General features: G+C 39.3%; 1 protein-coding gene across 2 annotated transcripts in view; it reads right to left on the bottom strand.

Annotated features, from left to right (window-relative positions):
- The window catches only part of LOC126191515 (F-box/WD repeat-containing protein 9-like), a 116,447-nt gene that overhangs the window by 997 nt on the left and 91,985 nt on the right, over positions 1–23,465 (bottom strand). For both annotated transcript variants that reach the window (XM_049932412.1, XM_049932413.1), the window contains exon 8: positions 8,962–9,117. In XM_049932412.1, coding sequence (XP_049788369.1) covers positions 8,962–9,117 — 156 coding nt within the window. The remainder of the gene's footprint in view (positions 1–8,961; positions 9,118–23,465) is intronic.

The raw sequence follows: 23,465 nt of genomic DNA, 5'->3' as shown, positions 1-23,465 counted from the left end.
CCATCCTACCAATTGTTTTCGGTGGTGTTAACCAATAAAACAATCACCATAATTCAAATACAATGGAGAGGCTGTGCCAAAAAAAAAAAAAGTTTAAATGCAGAAAATGCTGTAAGACAGTCTTCATTAAAAGCACTTTTAATAGGCATTTATCTTTGGGCAAAGGTAGAGCACTGAGATGTCTCCATGATTTAAGTAAACGGGATGCCAGATCCAATGCTTTACTTAAGCTACAGCCTCTGCCATTGTTAATTAATTATCCACCACTTTAATCTCAATTGCCTTCTTCAATACACTGTCCCAGATATTAGTCACCTGCACCACAATGCTGGCATCTTTCTATTTAATTTTATGCACATACTTGAGGCTGTTTTTGGAGACAGCAGATTGAGCTGCAAACAATGTCAATTTGTATTGTAGGGCATGCTCAATGTGTTGTCCTGAATACCCATTCCTTTTCAACACTTCTCTCAGGTGACCAAGTTTTTCGGCAAGGCTCGCTTCATCTGATAAGTGTACGTGCTCTGTGGATCAGTATTCTAAGCAAGAAACTTCTCTGTGATGGGTTAATTACGGCTTGTGACTAACAAAAGGTTGATTTGGGTGGAATTCCTGTAGACAGGGACCAACATGCTCTTCTCTTAACCAAAACCTCAAGGAAAGGTTGCTGTCCCTCTAGATATTTCATCGCAATTTCACATATGGTTGGCTTTAATACATACAGCTGGCTTTAACAGTGGGGGAAACAATCTCCACAGCAGTGCACAGCATGTACCACTCACAGATAGGTTGGAGTAAAAAAAGTGAGCAACAAAATTTGCACTTCACACATGACAAAGATGACTAGGGAAGTTGTTGCAAGTACAGAGAAAATGACAACTCAGCTGCAAACCCAAAAACTTGTAAACCATGATCTAATCAGTGTAATCTTCATAAATGTTTGAATGGAAGACTAAACTCTAACTTTTAACTTTTAATAGAGAAACTGTAGCAAGGAATTTTGTTTCCATCTTTATGCTGATTGATGGCCAACTTTTAGTAGGACCTTATGCACTGCACAAGAGTCCACAAATGTAATCCAAAACTCACAATCCTAATACTTAAGTAATGACCTTAACAGGTTCCTTGTCAATATGATGCCAGGTACTCAAGTAAACTAACCAATTCAAACAATGGAAAGTCTAGGATGGAATAACAACAATATTATGAATATTATATTAACCAATTCAAGTTATTAGGCCGATAGACTGTATAGATTCTGATGTGGCTATTGGTAGTAAGCTTAAAAAATACAACTTTATTTGTAGATCTCTAAGAAGAATATTAAGAAAAAGAACTAGGAAAAATGTCGTAACTTTCAGTCTAAAGACTGGTTTGATGCAGCTTTCCATGCTAATTTACCCTGTGCAAGCTTCCTTATCTCTGCATCATCTGCTCCAACCCACATACATTTGAACATTTTAACTGCAGTCAAGCCTGACCTTTCTCAACAAGTCTGACCCTTCAGATTTCCCTCCATTACCAAACCGATTATTCCTTGATGGCACAGGTTGTGTCCAATCACTTAATCCTTTCTATTAGTCAAGATGTGTCGTAAATTTGGTTTTCCTCCAATTTTATTCAGTTCTTCCTCATTAGTTATTCAGTCTATCTGTCTAATTTCAACATTCTTCGGTAGCACCACATTTCCAAAGCATCTAATCTGTTCTTGACAGAATTGTTTATCATCCACATTTTGCTACCACATAAGTCTACAATACAGACAACTGCTGCAAGAAGACTTCCTAGCAACTAAATTTACATTTGACTTTAAGAAATTTCTCTTTTTCATAAATGTGTTTCTCGGTGTTGACAGTGTACATATTTATCCTCTCCACCTCCTTGCCTGTCATCAGTAATTTAGCTACCCAAATAACAAAAGTCATCTGCTACTTTAAGTATTTCACTTCCTAATCAAACTCCTTCAGTGTCTTCTGATTTAATTTAATTAAATTCCATTACCTTTGGTTTGCTATTATTCATTTTCCTCTTCCTAGTCCTATACCTTCTCTGACAGACTAAAGTCATCATCAGATGTCAAAGCTTTTAATCGTTTTCCTGAACTTTAATTCCCTTTCCAAATTTTTCCTTGGTTTCCTTTGCAGCTTGCTTAATATACAGATTGAATAACACTTGGGACAGACTACAACCCTGTCTCATTATATTCTCAATTGCTATCTTTTTTCATGCCCTTCAATTTGAATAACTACAGTATGTTTATTGTATAAGTTGTGGATAACCACAAGCTCCCCATATTTTACCCTTGGTAACTTCAAAATTCCAAATAGAGTATTGTAGTTAGGACAAATATTGTCCTGCAAGCTCCTACATTTCTCTGGAACCCAAACTGATATTCCCCGAGGTCAGCTTCTACCAGTCTTTCCATTCTTCTCTAAATAATTCATGTCAGTATTTTGCAACCATGATTTATCAAACTGATCATCCATTAGCATTCACATCTGGCAGTGCCTGTCTTCTTTATAATTGGAATTATTAAATTCTTCTTTAAGTCTGATGGTATTTTGCCAGTCTCATATATATTGACAACCAGGTGCTATAATTTTCTTATGGTTGGCTCTCCAAAATATCTCTTATTCAGAGGTCTTTTTTGACTTGGGTCTTCAGTTCTATCGTGTTTTGATCTCAGTATTATATCTACCTACTCATCTTCATCAACTTTGTCTCTTTTTCAATAATACTGTCTTGAAGTTCATTTTCCCTGTTTAGTTCTTCTGCATATCCCTTCCACCTTTCAGTTTTCTCTTCTTTTCTTAGTACTGGCTTGCTATCTGACCTCTTGATATTCATATAGTTGCTCCTCTTCCTCCAATTTTTCTATATGTGATACAATCTTTCCCCTAGACATGCACACTTCTACAACCTTTGCATTTATCTTCTAACCATTCCTTTTTACACCTTTTTCACCTTCTATCATATTTTTTACACATTGATATCCATATCCATTATGCCTGCATCATTTGCTGCAAAATTATATTTTCTCCTTCTGTCAATTACATTCAACATCTGCTGTGCTATCCAAGGATTTATACTAAGCCTTATTTTGTTTTATTTTTCTTTATTTTCTAGTAAGAGGAAAGAATAGATGTATCAGTGTAATTTAGGTAATAATATTGAAATATGATACTTAACGAAGTTGAATGTACATTCTTATGTGTTCAAAAAATCAGTTGTACGAAGAAATTTTTAAGACCATGAAAAATTTTGCAATACAACCTTTCTAATTGAACTCAATGTGTAATGATTATCTGGGAAGATTAAATTGAGACTCAAGGTTTTATTATTGCATTTTACATGCAGGATATATGATCTTCTTTTCTTAAATTGTAGTTCGAAGCATTATTTTTAGTAGAAGTAGCCTATATGATAACACACTGCTTGGATGTTAACTGCAAAATAGGTTTTGGCAAATCCTGATGGTGGAAATGGTATTCAGGGAATTCTGTTTTCAGTGAGAATGTCACAGAGAGTTTGTTTTAATGACATGGTATAATTTTGGTCATATCCATGAGAAGTGCAAGGAATACTATTTTTGTAAGCCTGTGGTTTTAACTTATTTTTGTAAGCCTGTGGTTTCAACTGACAATGGACTGGTGCAAAACGAAGCTCACTGTTTTGACTCAAAGTGAGTTAGTACAAGCAGGTAGATGCCACCTCCAAGTTTCTAGAATATCTGGCCTGAGAGGGCCTTAGAAAAAGGTACAATGATTTCTAAAGATTTTCGAGTAGAATGTGAGGGATTACTTTCTATATTTGGAAAGTCTTTGGTATGGAGCAGTGGTCAAATGCACTGGTTACCAACTAACTGACTCGGGTTTAATTCCCTCTGCTACCATTTCCCCCACCACAACAATGTTACACTATTAATTATAAAATTTAAATACATTTAAACAGTTCAATTCATATTTTCAAAATTAATTAGAATATTTAAGCAGTAAATTTACAAAACTGGGTGAAGTTTTGAATGAGTTTCCAAAAATTCTAGCAATTAATTAATTGTTTTTTCTTTAGTATTTGAAGGTATATTACATTTTTTACAGTGATAATTAACAAAGAAACATTTAAAACATATATATTGCTCACACCATATACATATAATGCAATCAGTTTTTGAGCAAGAACATTTTTCCAAAATATGCTTCTGTGGAAAGCACACTTATTTCAAATTTTTAAATTGAAGGTCTTTTGTCCATCAGTTATGATGCATACCAAGCACACGGAATCCCATGGAGGAAAACAGGAATACTAAACTGATGCCACATGATTGAACAAATTTTAATTGCAGTTTCTCTTGACAATGATGATTGCCGTCTGGTAGCACTTTAAAAGCACTTTGTAGTCTTAGTTATATTTCTGATGTGTGACAGAATAGAGTGTTGAATAAAACAAGCACTTTTAGGTGGAATGATCCTCGTAGTACATGTTACTTCACCTTCCTCATTGATGTCTCATCATACAATGTAAAATCTTCTTGGCCACCCCATGAATCCATCAACGGAAGAAATTTACTGTTAGCAATGCATGACTTTGAAGTTGTTTTCAAGAATTTTGCTAAAGCTCTTTTGTTAGTTTTCCTGACTTGTTGATAGGGAGGGAGGGAGGGAGGGGGGGGGGAGGGGGAGAGAGAGAGAGAGAGAGAGAGAGAGAGAGAGAGAGAGAGAGAGAGAGAGAGAACTGAGAAAATCCATGTATCTCTTTGTGAAGATTTTGTCTGTCAGGTTTGGTGTATAATATCAAATCATCATCATTCACTACGAAATTATCATTTATAATTTGAATAATCTAATCTGCAATTCCAGAATGAGATTTTCACTCTGCAGCGGAGTGTGCGCTGATATGAAACTTCCTAGCAGATTAAAACTGTGTGCCCGACCGAGACTCGAACTTGGGACCTTTGCCTTTCGCGGGCAAGTGCTCTACCATCTGAGCTACCGAAGCACGACTCACGCCCGGTCTCACAGCTTCACTTCTGCCAATATCTCGTCTCCTACCTTCCAAACTTTACAGAAGCTCTCCTGCGAACCTTGCAGAACTAGCACTCCTGAAAGAAAGGATACTGCGGAGACATGGCTTAGCCACAGCCTGGGGGATGTTTCCAGAATGAGATTTTCACTCTGCAGCGGAGTGTGCACTGATATGAAACTTCCTGGCAGATTAAAACTGTGTGCCCGACCGAGACTCGAACTCGGGACCTTTGCCTTTCGCAGGCAAGTGCTCTACCATCTGAGCTACCGAAGCACGACTCACGCCCGGTCTCACAGCTTCACTTCTGCCAGTATCTCGTCTCCTACCTTCCAAACTTTACAGAAGCTCCTGCGAACCTTGCAGAACTAGCACTCCTGAAAGAAAGGATACTGCGGAGACATGGCTTAGCCACAGCCTGGGGGATGTTTCCAGAATGAGATTTTCACTCTGCAGTGGAGTGTGCGCTGATATGAACACAGTTTTAATCTGCCAGGAAGTTTCATATCAGCGCACACTCCGCTGCAGAGTGAAAATCTCATTCTGGAAACATCCCCCAGGCTGTGGTTAAGCCATGTCTCCGCAGTATCCTTTCTTTCAGGAGTGCTAGTTCTGCAAGATTTGCAGGAGAGCTTCTGTAAAGTTTGGAAGGTAGGAGACGAGATACTGGCAGAAGTGAAGCTGTGAGACCGGGCGTGAGTCGTGCTTCGGTAGCTCAGATGGTAGAGCACTTGCCCGCGAAAGGCAAAGGTCCCGAGTTCGAGTCTCGGTCGGGCACACAGTTTTAATCTGCCAGGAAGTTTCGTTACTCTGCAATTGCTTGACCCGTAGCTATTGCTACATGGTCTACAGAAACAGGAGGATTGTGAGTGATCATATCTTTTTGTCTTCAAACTGAAAAAGCTTAACGAAGAGCACTGATGATCTTTCTAAATTCTTCATGAAAGGTTGTTTTGATATTTTTAAATTTCAGTTTATTTACAAGTCACTTCACTGGTAGAAAATTCTTGTTTAGTTTTTAGTTTCCAATAAAATAAAATGTCTTGATGGAAAAATACCACAGACTTGTGGTGAGATGCTGTCCACAACTGTAGAGACAGTTACAAATTGTTAGAAAAAAGGTACAGTAATGACTTACTATAGGGGATTTGAAACAGCTGACAAAGATACGTGTTCTGAGTGAATGTAAGATAACAAAGAAAAAGAATACGGTGCTGATATGATGACAACAGAATGTTGTTACTGAAGGACAGCTGAAATCACAAACCACACTCTACAGTAAATACAATGCTGAAATATCATTTAAAGCAATACTTATTTAATAGTCTTTAACAGTTCGAGGGAGGAGGGGGAGGTACGACCAGTAGCAGCAGGAACTGAGCCTTTTTTTTCATAGCATAAAATTTACTTATTTAAGTAAAATATAACAATAACTTAGTATAATTGGATTTAATTACTATTTTTCCCTGTAGAATTTCCTTACATATTGTTTTTATTGTTGTTGTGTTTTGTTATGAGTTGAATTTATTTTGTTTTGTCCTTTGGTTGCTTTTTTTCTGTGTGGCCTTGAAGGAAGTCATCGAGAACAGATGTGATTAGGTCTATTTCATAATCTGAGCCAACAAGCTGCCAGCCAGTGCACCTGACCAATTTACCACACAACTGACTTAAAAACTATGGAAAAAAAAAAATCTCTTGAGCTCTGCTTGAAAATCTTTAGAGCACATTTTATCTATTCCTATGGACTAATCAGGTGAGATATTCTAAGAACTTGAAATGGGCATCTACCTGCTCTGCTCATGTAGTTTGAGCCAAATTGATGAGATCAGTCCTGTGCCCTCCCTCTGTGAGACACAGCATTACGATTTAATTTTTTTCTTTTTGGTGGAATTATTTAGTTAACTGGATATTAAGAGAGGAATAAAAGAATCTGACATTATTATTTTATGGGAGCAATGGGGTAAAGCAATTTTACTACAAACTTAAACTAAGTTCACTATAACAGTTTTAGACACATCACACATACTGGTCCAAAAAACATTTATTTTCAACTGAGGTTGCAGTAGACATAAACTTTACAGATAAGCAGAACTGCAAAAGTGAATACAGTGCCGATAAACTCAAGTTTAACCTAAATTTACTTTGGCAGAAGGGAACATACTGTAATCAACAATAGTATGCTCTGTAGATATTTTCTAGAGCAGTGCAGTAGATCCGCATGCCATTCTGTACATCACAAAAATGGTGTGATTAAGCTGTGGGCCGTGTCACTTGGCACAGGGGCACAACAGTGACAGAATCTGGTAAAGTAAAAGTGGTTATTGCTGAGTTCATTAAAACTACCAGTGCAATGATTTACTCTACTATCAAGAGTGAGATTTCAATGTTCACTTAAAAAAAAAAAAAAAAAAAAAAAAAATTATGTTTCGTTGACTCCACAGATGTGATCAGATTAGGTTTGGTGGTGTATTTTGATTGATTTTGTGTGTGTGTGTGTGTGTGTGTGTGTGTGTGTGTGTGCGCTGGGGGGGGGGGGGGGGGCAGCAATCACATACCGATTTATATCAAACATTATCTGGTGACCAAAATTTGCTTTTTAGTTAATAGCTTCCAATTTATATCACACTGCCTCCCACACTGAGAATGAAGTCAAATTTCCGATGTTCAGTTAGGTTTGTGTGTTTTGTGCATATGTATTTTGTATTTCGGGATGTTGTTATGGCCCCTAGTGTGCATGCACCCCTAATGTACATCCTTCACAGATTTCCCCTTTAAAAGATTTCTCCCAATTCAAAATTTGTTACTGACTTCTTGTTAGCATGTGATCCAGTTACCACACTGAAATGCTCCACTTATGTGACAGTTGGCTTAGCTTTTGACAATTTCATTAGCTCATCAGTGCCTTAATGCTTGACTACTTCTTCATCACTGAAAATTGAAATGTGAAGGAATGCCTGAACAATTATAAATTCAATTCACCATGTGTAACACTGACCTTCACAATCATCAAGCAGTTATCGATACGGCTAGTCCTACATACTATTTTCTAATTTACCTCTTGCTATGACAGCAACTCTTTTTCTTTAAATCTTCCTAACACTGCTATGAATTACTCTGAACACATCAATGCATAATTCTCCATTTCCTCCCCACCTTGTCTCACATGGCTCTATAACATATATTTGGTTGTTTCTAATCTCACATTTAATTTCCTCCAGCTTCTTTAAGTATGGTATCCCATGTATCTACATCAACTTGAGAAGGACTTTGCCTGATAAGGACATAGGAGACTCTCTTTCCTGCCCTTGCAAACTTTAGGTTCTGAAATCCACAGTCAGAGATACAGAGATACATGGATTTTCTCTCTCTCTCTCTCTCTCTCTCTCTCTCTCTCTCTCTCTCTCTCTCTCTCTCTCTCTCTCTCCCCCCCCCCCCCCCTCCCTCCCTCCCTATCAACAAGTCACGAAAACTAACAAAAGAGCTTTAGCAAAATTCTTGAAAACAACTTCAAAGTCATGCATTGCTAACAGTAAATTTCTTCCGTTGATGGATTCATGGGGTGGCCAAGAAGATTTTACATTGTATGATGAGACATCAATGAGGAAGGTGAAGTAACATGTACTACTTCTCTTTTTTTAAAAATCTCCTTTCATGATTCCATATCACTTGACATATTCATCTGGAACTTCAATCAGCAATGAGAAACTTTTTGACAATTTCCAAGAACATTTTAAGAAGTTTAAGAAGCCTTATTTACCCTCATATCTATCTGTGGTAAAGGACTGAACATTAAAATACTTGCAATATTTTAAACAAAGAGGCATTGTACTAACTACCTTACTGTGATATTTTCCAGTATTGTGGAGTGTTCTACTGTCAACAATCTCTTTTGACATAAATCAAGAGTGCAATGAGATTCATGGGCTCAAGCAAAGTACTTACCCCTGTCACTTGCCCTGAAGTCCGTATTAATGAAAGCTGTTCCAAAGGGCAAGATGGTGCAAACGCTCTGAGAGTAGTATCTGTTGATGCAGTCAGAACAACACCTTCATGCTGCTGAACTGCTGTTACTTGGCCTCCATGTTCCACATCTAAGCTCTGAAATATATAATTATGATGAGTCTTAGTAAAACCGGTCATAGTTAATTTATCAGTAGCTTGCATCTGCTGATGTTTTCTATGGCTATACTACAGCCCAACTAGAAAAGAAGCTTTAGTGCAATTCTGGAAAACTAAACAAGAAACAGCTAAAGATTATCTACTTACCAACTAATGAAACAAGAACAACAGCATCAGGTCAAAACCACACTACTGGGGAAAGGGGAAGGAGGGAGAAGAATATTAAGTATAGAGCACTTTTAAGAAAGAAATTCCCTCAGCAGGACCACAGAATAAACAACATCAGTGACAGGCAAAGGAAAGGAAAGGAAGTCATTCCAAGTACACAATAAGATGGAGGCAAGGTGCAGGACCTAGCAGCTGAGAATTCAGTTGTATAGCACTAAAAAAGCTGGAGGAAATAAATAGATGAGGACTATAGCTTGAAAGAAGTCACAATATGAAGATGGGTTCATGGTATTCAGCAGTACAGAAGGATGGTGAAGGAAACACAAAGCAAGAGGTGCAAAGGGGATGTATAAAACATATTCTTAAAAATTAGCTTATGAGGTTTACATTAGACAAGCGTGAACAGAAATAAATATTTCAAGAGAATGAAAGACAGACATGCATTAAGACAGAGATGAAGGAAAGGCCAAAATCTTCACAAAAATAAACAAGGTTGACGGTGAGAGTGCCAGAAAGCCAAGTCCTAACTGCCAACACATGTGCTCACCTGCTCTATGGATTGGAGTGATTATTCCTCTATTACTTTTCTTCAGCATTTTTTCATTTGTGATCTACCTTCTCCTATTTTATAGCTGATTCTACACCTCAACAAAAAACATCTAAAAAGTTTGGAAAGATACAAATTGGTCATCCGCATTTTTGTTCATGTCTGTAGATTCTACTCATGCCATTTCTATTTCAATCCATACTAACTGAGTGATCTTCTATCACACACGATATTAACCTCAATTTTTGGATTCTCTTCTATCTATGTTTTGACTAACTAATGATTATAACTATTATCTCCTTCTATTTTTTGACTAATACTTTAAGATCACAATGACTTTGTTGTTAGCTATAATTAGCTATGAGTTACTATCCTTTTTGGCAGCATTTTCCAAAATCTGTGCATGTTTTATTAAATCACCCCCAAAACTTTGTATCCAAGTATGATACAGATGTCATTAGTTCAAATTACATGTCTTAATTTCTAAGGCCTGTTATTCCTTGTCTAAATTTTGGTAGAACCTAGGTAGAAATACCACACTTCTCCTACCTAGCATTTCTTCATATTGTGTACTGTTTGTCGTAAGGCGCCTTACTAGAGGTTTTGAGATTTACATAGTCTTTTACAAACTATATTGCTGCTGGAGGACTGAATACTAATTTAGTATTGTAGCTTCCCAGCATATTTGGTGGCCCAAAACTGCGGTGAACACTTGGTTTAAGGGAAAAGACAAATCAAATTTTCTCTGTGTATTAAAAATGCTACACAACCACTGTTTCAAATGTACTAACCTGGAAAGGGGAAAAGTTGAAGAAAATAGTACGGTGTTTATCATGAAAAGGATAAAAACTGCAGAAAGGTTTCAGCTTCATGATCCAACAATGAGTAGCATGCTGCATCTTATGGCAACACATGACCCGATACCAAACATTTCGCCACTTTTGGGGAGAAAGAGGGAAACAATGTTGATTTGTGATGTGGGAATGCAGACAGTTTCTTTATGTGGCTATAGAAGCATATAAGGTAGCTATTACTGCAGCTTGTTCATCATATCATGTAATGACATGATGTGCCAGAAATTGCCATTTGCATTTCTGTCATCAACCTGCCTGGCAGTGGATATGGCTTTGAATGGTACTGAAATAAATGTGGAAGCAGCATATAACCATCGGCAGATTATTAGAGAACAAGGATGTATGTTTGGTTTTGCATATTTAGCTCCCACATTTTACGAAGGAAGCAATTTAGTAATAGTTGCTATTATTAAGGAAAATCATGCAGATTATACAGGACTAGGAAACAGGCAAAAAAAAGGAATATTAGCTCTGAAGACATTCTCTTGTGCTGACTCATCAGATTTGCTCCAACAAGTGAAATACAGAGTTGTGAACACAGTATGTAATATCTTAACTCCATCAACAACTAGGTTCCTGTCTAGGAAAAGCCTTTCACAGTCAACATTTGCACTACAGTCATCAACCAAGAAAGCCACAGAAAAACTGTGGGCAGCCAAAATAAGTCAACTCAAAATAGGGGTAATGCCAGCAGAATGCTTACCAGCCACACAGGACCAAGACTGGATCACATGGAGGTAAATGTGTTATGAATGGGTGTTGGCAAGGGAAAACCTAATGAATGTGAGTGTTACTGTTACCGTGATTCTTGCAACAGAGAGAAGGTGCTGAAGGTGCAAGAAAATGCTCTAGTAGTTGTTTCTTGTTACACAAAGACTGTTTGATCTCATTTTTGTAGGTGTGTATATGTATAAATTCCTTCTATTTTCTTAAACGAAATTCTAAATCTATAGAATACTATGTGTATGTTTCTGGCATTAGTAAACAAATAGAATAGGGGAAGTCAAATTGAGACAAAATTTCAAATAATTTTAGTATCTGACAGTGTTTGGATTCCCCACTCAGCCCAAGTGTCGATATGGAGAAGAGGTCAGATATGTTCAGGCTACATATTCCAGCCACAGCATGCTACTGTGGGACGTGCCACCTTAGGGAGTATGTCATGTGGAACTGTCCACACACATGAGACTGTCTGTAAATACCTTGCCTGACACTTATCAGTTAGTCACTCTAGTTAACTGAATCATTAAGTATGTTTCATTGATCAGTAGAGTTTTGACCTAGCCTGTATTGTGTTTTCTGGACTGTTTGGTATACACATTAAGATGGCTTTGCTACAGTCTAGACTTGTTTTAGGTAAACCGTTCACTTTGTAAACATTTGTGGCAGCAGCCACTGCAGCTACAATAGCAACAACAAATGCAGCTACAGCAACAGCACAAAAAACAGTGGGCACTCCAGCAGCAGAAGCAGCACCATCCGGAGCAACAGTGAGAGCAGCAGCAGCAGCAGCAAGAACACCAGTGGTAATATCAATAATAACAGCAGAAATTGCTGTTACAACTGCTGCAAAAACAACAACAGTCTGCTGTTGCAACTTCATTGTCTCCCACGCCATCGTTTGCTTGCTTCTATGAGACAAACGAGAGATGGGAGGTCTATTTACATTGTTTTGTTCTTCACTGCAAGGTGAGCCAAACAACTGACTCAGGATGTCAGAGTGACCTCTTACTGTACTGTACGAAGTAGTGCAAAAACTATGCCCACTCTCGGATGCCAGTAGTTGGATTTTTTATTATGTTTGTGGTTTGCTGACTGACTATTATGATCACTAAACACACATAGTTGCAATAAGGCTCCAATTTAATATGTGAGTTAAGCAACACAAGCAGACATATGCTCGACAAAGTCAGCACAGGGCAGGCCACTACATGCTGATTTAATGGGGGAGGTGTATTGTGCCTGACAATGATTTAGATTCCCCACCCAGTCCGAGTAATGATCAGGAGAACAGGTGAGAGGTAGCTGGGCTACATACTCCTACCGCAGCTTGCTCCTGCACAAGGTGCCACTGCAGAAAGCATGTCAGGTGTGGCCATCCACTGATATGAAACTGCCTGTAAATACCATGGCCCAACAATTGCCAGTTAGTCTAGACAGTTCACTGAAGCATTAAGTACGTGCCATTATCAGTAGAGTTTTGACCTTGCCTGTATTGAATCTTTTGATTCATATTGCTCCTTGGAATCTTCTTATATATTTAAGATGACTTTGCTACACTTTGGACTTGTTTCTAGCAAGCTGTTCACTTCATGAACTCTGTCATCGCCTCAGGAACTGCTTGTTTATTCCACTGCTCTCTGTGTTACTGCTAGTACAAATGGTCATAAACTGTGTTCTATCTACAAAGAGGAGAACAGAAAGATAATCATAATTGGTTGGAAATGCACCATTGTGGAGCTATGGCTATAAAACAGATTATCAGCAACAAGTGTGCAGAAGTGTTTGTATTTAAATTACCTTACTGCCGCTAATATCAGATTTGCTAAGTAGCACAGTTATTTATTGAATTAGATGAATATAATGGTTTCAGATGAGCAGTCAAAGCTAAGCTAATTTTAAACTCCTCTCTATGGTTGGTTAAGTCCGACCTGAATATCGGTGATGTTTCACTATTAAATCAACTATGTTAAAAGTACTGTAATGCCACTAATTTGGTAAGATAATAAGCTGTACTGCAGAAAAAGAAATACAGTAAGATAATCAATATATGATACTGGAAGGTGCAATGTTGGTAACAATGAAATCTGAAATCAACATGTTTTAATTTTTGATAATGTAGATACAGAAAGGTTGTACTTTTTTTCTAACAAGTATGGTAGAGAAGCAAGTGTGAAATAAGACAATGGTGAAGAATAAAACAGAAAATAAAATTCAAAGACAGTTTCTTCACAAATCACATTTTTCTAGAGCAAATGCTAAAAATTCCTGCTTCCAAAATCGCTACAAAGATGACATTGTTAAAGAAATTATTGATGCAGCCTCTTAGAATTTCTTGGCACGTTGCAAATGAGTGTGGCAGCCTCAATAATTCTTGCAACCAGCTTGTCACAGGTGTTGAATGTTGTATGGTAGATGTGATCTTTCATAAAACTCTACACAACAAAGTCTAGTGGTGCTAAATCAGGTGATCTGGGAGCGCACACTTGAGGACAACCACACACAATTCACCTGCACCTGAACACTTTGTTCACAATCACCTGTATGCCAGAGTTCACTGTGGCATAGCACCATCCTGTCAAGACAACATTCTTCACTGTACACCAAGAGTAGCGTCTTCTAACAGGATGGGCAATTTCACTCGCCAAATTTGTAAATAATTGTCTCCATTTAATCAGGGAGGTTGTATGTTAAATACTAGTTCCCTAGTAAATATAACCCATTCATAAACATGATGAAGTAGGGAAAATTTATGTTGTTGAGATGCTGGTGCTGCCTTGGTGCCCAGGTACAAAAATTTGTTCACTGCATTTGTGGACTGTTGCTCTAATGCCAGCTGAAGACACTGCTTCAAAATGATTTCATATTCCTTCAACAAATTCTAGAGTTCTCACTGTTCTTTGCCATCCTCTATCAGCCATTTATGGCACAAACATGTCCGTATCTGTCAAGCACTGTTCCACAGATGTTAAGGTGCCGATTCTGGTAGCCTTCTGCTTGTGAAATGTTCAGCATACCACATTCTTGCATCACCAACAGTCCATCTCACTGCTCTGTAAGCACTGTGAATGTTAGACAGCTCCTCGTTCGTGTGCATGTTCATGACGACTTCTAGTGGGGACAATAAATGGCAACAAGTGAAGTGCACCACAACAACCAGAGCATAACACAGTTGCAGCTTAACAATAATAGAAATTCTGAGGGGAAAAATACTTAAAATAAAAGAAAGGCAATCACTCACCTACAGCGGATCAATGCATGGGGCACAGGAATGCATAACAGGAAACAGCATTCACACTAAATTTTGAGCAACAGCTCTTTTTCTAGTACAAGTACACTGGTTCACACACACACACACACACACACACACACACACACTACCACATTGACACCCAAACGCACACTCCTGTGGTCATGGATGGAAAAGAGTAGAGCAAAAAAAGGTGTATGAAGAGGAAGGAGGGGGGGGGGGGGGGAGGAATGTAGAAAAGGAAAGGGTGGAGGGAAGGAAACATGATGATAAAGAGGCAGCAGAACAACAAGGGACAAGGGTTGAACAAGGGGGGAGAGGAGAGGAGTTGAAAAGAGGTACAGCAAGAGAGCTTGCGAGAGCGAGACAGCGTGCAAGAGCGTGAGAGAGCGAGCAGGAGCGCACGGGAGAGCGGGAGGGAGGGGGGATGGGGGAGAGGGAGAGAGGGGGAGAGGGAGAGCGAGAGGGAGAGAATATCTGCATGGGGGTGAGGGTGAGGGAGGAAGATTGGTGGTATAAGGTAGTGCACGATCCAGATGGAGAAAAACAGGTTAGCGAAAATGTAGGCCATGGGCTTTTAAGAGTGCAGGATATGCTGCAGAATCACTTCTCATCTTCGAGGTTCAGACAAACTTGTGCTGAAAGGGAGCATCCAAAAGGCTCGCATAGTGAAGCAGCTTATGAAGTCATTTGTGTTGTGTGCTGCATGTTCAGCAACTGGTGGTCAAGTTTGTGCTTTGCAACAGTTTGGTGGAGCCCTTTTGAGTGGGTAGACAGTCGGTTACTTGTCATGCCTTTACACACACATCAAAAAAAGTTTTGCATCACTTTCATTCTGAGAGTTACGGAACCTGTACAAAAAAGCTGGAATAGAGATCAACATAAACATCATTTCCGCCCTTTTTATTGCTCATGAAAACCACAGATCGCATGTTGTATCACCATACAGCGAGACCTTCAGAGGTGGTTGTCCAGATTGCTGTGCACACCGGTACATCTGATACCCATTAGCATGTCCCCTTGAATTGATGCATGCCTGTATTTGTCGTGTCATTCTATCCACTAGTTCATCAAGGCACTGTCGGTCCATATCGTCCCACTCCTCAACGGCGATTTGGTGTAGATCTCTCAGAGTGGTTGGTGGGTCATGTCGTCCATGAACAGCCCTTTTCAATCTATCCCAGGCATGTTTGATAAGGTTCATGACTGGAGAACATGCTGGCCATTCTAGTCGAGTGATGTCGTTATCCTGAAGGAAGTCATTCACAAGATTTTCACAATGGGGGCGGGACTTGTCGTCCATGAAGACGAATGCCTCACCAATATGCTGCCAATATGGTTGCACTACCAGTCGGAGGATAGCATTCATGTATCGTGCAGCTGTTATGTCGCCTTCCATGACCAACAGCACTGTAAATCAGCCCCACATAATGCCACCCCAAAACAGCAGGGAACCTCCACCTTGCTACACTTGCTGGACAGTGTGTGTAAGGCATTCAGCCTGACCGGGCTGCCTCCAAACACGTCTCCAATGATTGTCTGGTTGAATGCATATGCGGCACTCATCGGTGAAGAGAACATGATGCCAATCCTGGGCGGTCCATTAGGCATGTTGTTGGACCCATCTGTACTGTGCTGCATGGTGTCGTGGTTGCAAAGATGGACCTCACCAAGGATGTCGGGAGTGAAGTTGTGCATCACGCAGCCTAATGCGCACACCTGGATTCGTAACACAACACCCTGTGGCTGCGCAAAAAGCATTATTTAACAAGGTGGCATTGCTGTCAGGGTTCCTCTGAGTCATAATCCGTAGGTAGCAGTCATCCACTGCAGTAGCAGCCCTTAGGCGGCCTGAGCGAGGCATGTCATCGACAGTTCCTGTCTCTCTCTGTATCTCCTACAAGTCCGAACAACATTGCTTTGGTTCACTCCGAGATGCCTGGACACTTCTCTTGTCGAGAGTCCTTCCTGCCACAAAATAACAATGCAGATGCGATCGAACCGCAGTGTTGACCATCTAGGCACGGTTAAACTATAGACAACATTAGCCATGTATCTCCTTCCTGGTGGAATGACTGGAACTGATCGGCTGTCAGACCCCTTCTGTCTAATAGGCGCTGCCCACGCATGGTTATTTACATCTTTGGGTGGGTTTAGTGACATCTCTGAACAGTCAAAGGGACTTTGTCTGTGATACGATATCCACAGTCAAAGTCTATTGTCAGGAGCTCTGGGAACCAGGGTAATGCGAAACTTTTTTTGGTGAGTGTAGGATGATGTACAGTGATTGCAGCATAGCTGATACATAACATGGCTGCTTTCACATGTGGGCTGGTTTTTATTCGGCAGGAAATGCCTGTGACTGGACTGTGATAGGAGGTGGTGGGTGGGTGTATGGGACAAGTCTTGCTGCTGGGCCAACCTCAAGGGAATGATCCAAGGGGTGCAGGATTGGGAACAGGATTAGAACAGGGATAGACAAGGATATTCTGGAGGTTGTGTGGGTGGCAGAACACTATTTTTGGGGATCTGGGTAGGATTTTAATTCCATACAGCCTTGCCACTCAGGGTCGTCGCATCTGCAGTGTCGAGCAGCTCCTCTCGAAATATACCGAGGCCCTCACTGAGGCCTTCATAGACCATAATTATCCTTCTAACTTTGTCCAAAAACAATGCCCCGTCCCTTATCATTCCACTCTCCCACCCCCTCCTAAAGTCTCACCACCTGGCCACAGAGGAGCCTTTCCCTCATAACTCAGTACCACCCAGGACTGGAGCAAATGAATTACATTCTCCCCCAGTGTTCTGACTACCTCTCGTCATGCACTGAAATGAGAAATGTCCTACCCACTTTTCCCACAGTGGTATTCCACCATCAATCAAACCTATGCAAAATACTCGTCCATCACTACACATTCCCTGCTCCCATCCCCTTACTTCATGGCTCATATCCCTGTAATAGACCTAGGTGCAAGACCTGTCCCATACATCCTCCCGCTACCACCTACTCCAGTACAGTCACACTTATTCCATCAAATACTGGGCTACCTGTGAAACCAGTTATGTGATTACAAGCTTAGCTGCAATCACTGTGCTGCATTCTTTGTGGGCAGGGACAACCAACAAGGTGTCTCTCCGCATGAATGGCCACTGACAAATTGCGGCCAAGAAATAACTGGACCACCCTGTAGATGAGCCCACTGCCCAACACAACATTCTTCATTTCAATGACTGCTTCACAGCCTGTCCATAATATGGATCCTTCCCACCAACATCAACTTTTCTGAATTGTGCTTGTGGGAACTCTCCCTGCAATATGCCCTACGCTCCCTTAACCCTCCTGGCCTCAACCTTCATTAATCATTGCCCTCACCCATCCAGCCCCTTCCCTGTTCCCATTCCAGCACTACACAGCTCTATATTCCATCAACGCACCCGGTCTTTTTACTTCTCCTCTTTTCTGCTACACCCCACCTCTCTCTTGCCCTCCGCCTAACCTCCCGACTGCACCTAGCCGCCCTATCCTCTCTTCACCTTGTCCCTGCATGCTTCCAAGCAGCACTTCACCACCCCCAACCTCCACCCTGCTATCCTTCCCCCTCCCTGCCCCAGCCTCCTCCTTACCCCCGCCCAGTTGCCTCTCCCATCATGCACTGCTTGCAATGTGGCTTCAGCTGCCAGAGACTGCAGTGATGTGTTTGTGAGTTGCATTTGTGTGTGTGTGTGTGTGTGTGTGTGTGTGTGTGTGTGTGTGTGTGTGTGTCAAAGTGTTACATTCCTTCCTGGATTTTACGTTGTTTAAATTTTAACATAATTTCATTTACAAATGAATATAAAACTAATCAAAAATATGAAAATGTATACATATTAAACTACATAAGTCAATTCCTTGTTTACTGTAGCCAAGTAGCTTATTACTATGCAGAACTCATATCATATATATATTAATTACATAAATACAGAAGTTATATGATACTGAAAATAACATTAACACCAAATTGTTCTACTAAGCGGTTCACCAAAGGAGTAAAGGAGTTGATGAGTGGTAAATTCTTTAGGTATGTCTTAAACTATACTTTATTAGATTTTAAACCATTTTTTCATTGCTGGCAAGTTATTGGAAATGTATTGTTGCTCACTAGGAGAGAGGAACAGGATGGCCACTTACACCCTCAGTGCCCGGCCAAGCTGAGGCTCCCATGTGGAAGGTCACAGCTGAATCACCGCATGCATCTGTCAAAAGTAGTTGCTACCAGAACTTGCTTAGTTCTGTGTTTGAATGTGTGACGTGGTCAGTTCCAAGTGTTTCTTATGCCTATTTTGTATTTGATTTTCCAGGGAAGGTGCAAAGAAACTAAATACACCATCAGAAAGAGCAAAATGATTGGAACATGATGAGACTTATAACTATAATTGTGAACATAGGTCAGAAAAATGCTTCATGTAACTTTCATTTAGAATAAAATTAATTATGGCTCATAGGTTTAAACATATCTTGTCGAAGCAAATCTACCCATATATGTAAATTGGTCAGTAAAGTAATATTTCATCAATGGGAGACATTTTTATACAAACTTAATTAAAATGATGAGGAATACAAAGCTGCCTTTGTCCCAGGAAACGACCTCCAGCTTGGGTGTGTGCCCTGGCAGCATTTTCCTGGAGGATTTTCCTGTTGCCTCACAAGCCATATGATGGGGTACAGTCGGGGGTACGCTTTCCTCCACAGCTATGGCTCCCGGCTCATCACTATGTCCAGTGTCCTGCCTCCCTCACTGTTGTCATTCACAGCCTCACTTCACGACAACGGTGCAGTATTTTGGGGAGGGGGGAGAATACGCTGGCGTACACTGTCGCCAGCGCACCAGGTGGCAAAGAGGTTGTGAGAAGATCGACAGTAGGTGCAAGCAATATGCCTATAAGGAGAGAGGCCAAAAACAGACTCTCAGGCAATGAGCAGCCAGCAACCTCTTGACTGCTAGTATTTAAATCGGCACCACAGACCGGAGGGCCAGTTCCCCAGTCAGTCATCCAGTGAGTCGACGAGTTGAGTCATCAGTAGTAGCCCAGTGGGAGTCGCATACAGAGTCAATCAGAGACTCTGTCTCAGGCAGCACATAGCGACCAGAGTATGTGCATAGCAGGACGTGTACTTCACCAGCAGTGAGGCTGATGTGCACTATTGTGGAAGAGACTGTGACACAACATCTGGACTATCTTAAGTAAGTTCTTATTCTTATGAATACAGAACCCTGTTAATACGTGCATGCTGTTGTGGTACAGAAAGAGGGTACTGGTCACTAGCCAACATCCTCACCTTGCTTCCCACGGTACAAGCGTACAGTGACAGCACAACGACAAAAATGATTCTCTAAAGCAGAAGGCACGTACAGACACCTGCTAGAGACAGTCAAGAAGATAGCCTTTCCTTACGGACACGTGTAATGGATGTAGCAGCCCTAGGCAATGCCCTCAGCATTAGGAAGGCATCTCTGACAACAGAAGACTGCCCTTCAGACAAATAGGGGAAAAATACATCCTCATGATGAAGGGAATCCTACACCTCTAACGTTATGCAGTCCAGCAGCCGAATACTGCATAAACTGAAAGCACAGCAAAAATGCTTCATGTGCTTACATCTATTAGACAAAAAAGTGATCGAACATACTGCAAAAAAAAAAAAAGTAAATAAATAAATAAATAAATAAATAAAAATAAAAAATAAAAAAAATTTGCTGAGTACATAGTTCAATTACTTGTAATAAGACTTTTTTAATGATCAAAACTTTTTGTGTGGAATCAATAAATTTGAAAGGTTGGTGATTAGTCTCACAAAAACTGTAACGTAATTTATCATACAAAAATAAAAATCACAATAGGAACTCAAGGTGGGAATATCAACAACGTAAGAAATGACAGATTTCTACTTACCGTAAAGAAAACACATCAAGCTGCAGACAGGCACAATTAAAAGGCATTAACAAAAAGCTTTCACGCACTGCACACAAAAGCAAACACACCTCATGCACACACAACTGCTAACTCCCGCATCTCAGGCTGGATGACATTCCGGCCCAAGATGTTGGCGGCCATGTGTTTGTGAGGTGTGCTTGTTTGTGTGTGTGAGTGGGTGTATTTCTCTTTTACTAATGAAGGCTGTGAACAAATGCTTTATGTAAATGTCTTAATTGTGCATGTTCGCAATTCTTTTATACGGTAAGTAGCAATCTGCTCTTTCTAACATTGTTAAAAATTACTGTATCTTAATAAATATTTTCTTATTATTTATTATTTAATAAACAGCTCTTTCAGACAGGGGTCATTTCCTGACTTGTTAAAAGTCACTGAAATAAGACCATTGCATAAAAAGGGAAAAACTACTGATGTACAAAATTATAGGCCTATTTCATTGACATCAGAAATTAGTAAGTTGTTGGAAAGGCTATTTCTTGATCAAATGGAATCATTTTTCTCTAAGTACAATATATTGAAAAGTTCTCAACACGGTTTCAGCAAGGGCAAGTCTACAATAACAGCCATAGCCACATTTATTCAAACAGTATTGAATAAACTTGATGATGGAAACAAAGTTATTGGCACTTTTCTAGACCTATCTAAGGCTTTTGATACTGTAAATCACTCCATTCTTCTACATAAGTTAGAAACTTAAGGGGTCAGAGGAGTGGCATTAGATTTGTTAAGATTGTACCTTGCTGACAGGAGACAATGTGTTAAGTTGTATCATACAACCGAGGGACTTATACAAACAGTAAAATCATCTTATAAAATTCTTAACTGTGGAGTCCCTCAGGGAAGTATTATTGGGCCTTTTCTGTATATTGTGTACATCAATGATATAACAATTCAAAAAAATGCAGACCTTGTGAATTATGCCGACGACACCTCCTTCATAAGCTGGGGCCCTACAAAACAGCTAGCAGTGCAAAATAATATGAAGAACACTAGCCTCATCACAGAATATATGACTAAAAATAAATTGGCATTAAATAAGCAAAAGACAATTCTAATGGAGTTTATGCTAAATTACAAATCAAGACAAGTGGATACTGAGCCAGAGTTATCAATTGAAACAATTGATAAACATAAATTCCTGGGTATTATAGTTGATGAACATCTTACATGGAAGGAGCACATCAGCTACATGTGCAAAAAAATCTCATGTAATACCTACCTGCTAAAATGCCTTTCTAGCATAATAGTGTTACCAGTCTTAAGACAAATCTATTTTGGTATTATACACTCCCACCTACAATATGGTGTTGAGATTTGGGGCGGGGCACCAACGGTATACATGGCTAGGGCTTTTAGAGCCCAGAAGAGATCAGTTAGGATAATAGCGAATATTAGTAAACGTCAATCCTGTAGAGAATACTTCATTAAGTATAATATACTAACAGTATATTCATTATATGTTCTAAGGACTACACTGTTTGTAAAAGAAATATGGAGCACAGTATAATAAATAGTGATACCCATAGTTATAATACAAGGAAGAAAGAGGATTACCACATAAAATTCAGAAATAAAAAAGCAACTGATCATAAACCATTTTCTGTTGGAAGATTTTTTTTACAACAGACTGCCAAATACCATAAAAATGTTAAAAGGAAACATATTTAAAATAAAATTAAAGCAGCTGTTAATTGCTAAATGTTTGTACTCCATCAAGGATTTTTAATGTTGTATGTACTTTATTTCTACTACTAAACTTTGAATTGAATTGAATTGAATTTTATTTGATCCTGTAAGATTACATTGTGTACAGTAAATGTAAGTGTAATATAGGACATGTCAAAGTATTAACATTCTTTATCACTTATTTTTCTACACCTTTAGCTTACATTTTTACATCACTGATAATGAGTAACAATATATACAAATTTAATGGAATAAGTATTCTGCAACACTGTAAAACTCTTTTTCAATGAGATAGTCTTTAAGTTTCTTTGGAAAGTCATTATGAAGTACACTATCTTGCAGGTTTTTGGGCAGACTTCTTAGTAGTCTGATACCAAAGTACTGGGGTCCTTTTTCTAGCATTGCCAGTCGGTGGGGTATGCTCCGTACTTCATTCTTCTTTCTTGTATTGTGGGTGTGTACACTAGCATTTGTAATCCAGTCCTCATTACCTTTTGTGATGCACATTATTGTTTTGTATATGTACAACGATGAAAAAGTTAAGATACCTAAATTCTTGAAACAGTTTCTGCATGTTTCAGAGGTCTTTCTTCTTAAAATGGTCCTAATTGCTTTTTTTTTTTTGTAATGTGAACACTCGTTTTGTCTCTTGCTTGTTTGAGTTTCCCCACATAGTCACTCCATACTGTAAGTATGGTTCGAAAAGTCCATGATACACTGTACACAGAAGGTTCTTGTCTGAATACTGTGCTAGCTGCATCATTAAGAATATGACAGAGCTCAGTTTCTTACAGACATTATTAATATGTTTTTTCCATTTCAGGTCATTATCCACAAGAATATCTAAGAATCTAGCAGATTCTACTTCTTCCAGCCTTGTTCCATCAACCTCTAAATCCATGTCTACAGCCTTTTCCTTGTTTTTAAACACTGCATACATAATCTTTTTTAGATTTATAACCAGTTCATTTTCCAACAGCCATTGAGCTGTGACATTTGCAGATATGTATGCTCTTCTCTCAAGTTGTTCCATATTTTGGTCACTATTTAGTATTGTCATGTCATCAGCATACAATATTTTCTTTTCGTCCTCCTCAACACCTATATCATTAACAAATACATTAAATAA

This window comes from Schistocerca cancellata, chromosome 6, assembly GCF_023864275.1.
Source record: "Schistocerca cancellata isolate TAMUIC-IGC-003103 chromosome 6, iqSchCanc2.1, whole genome shotgun sequence".
NCBI lineage: Eukaryota > Metazoa > Arthropoda > Insecta > Orthoptera > Acrididae > Schistocerca > Schistocerca cancellata.
Note: the sequence above shows the minus strand (reverse complement) of the source record. Positions and strands in the feature narration are given on the sequence as shown.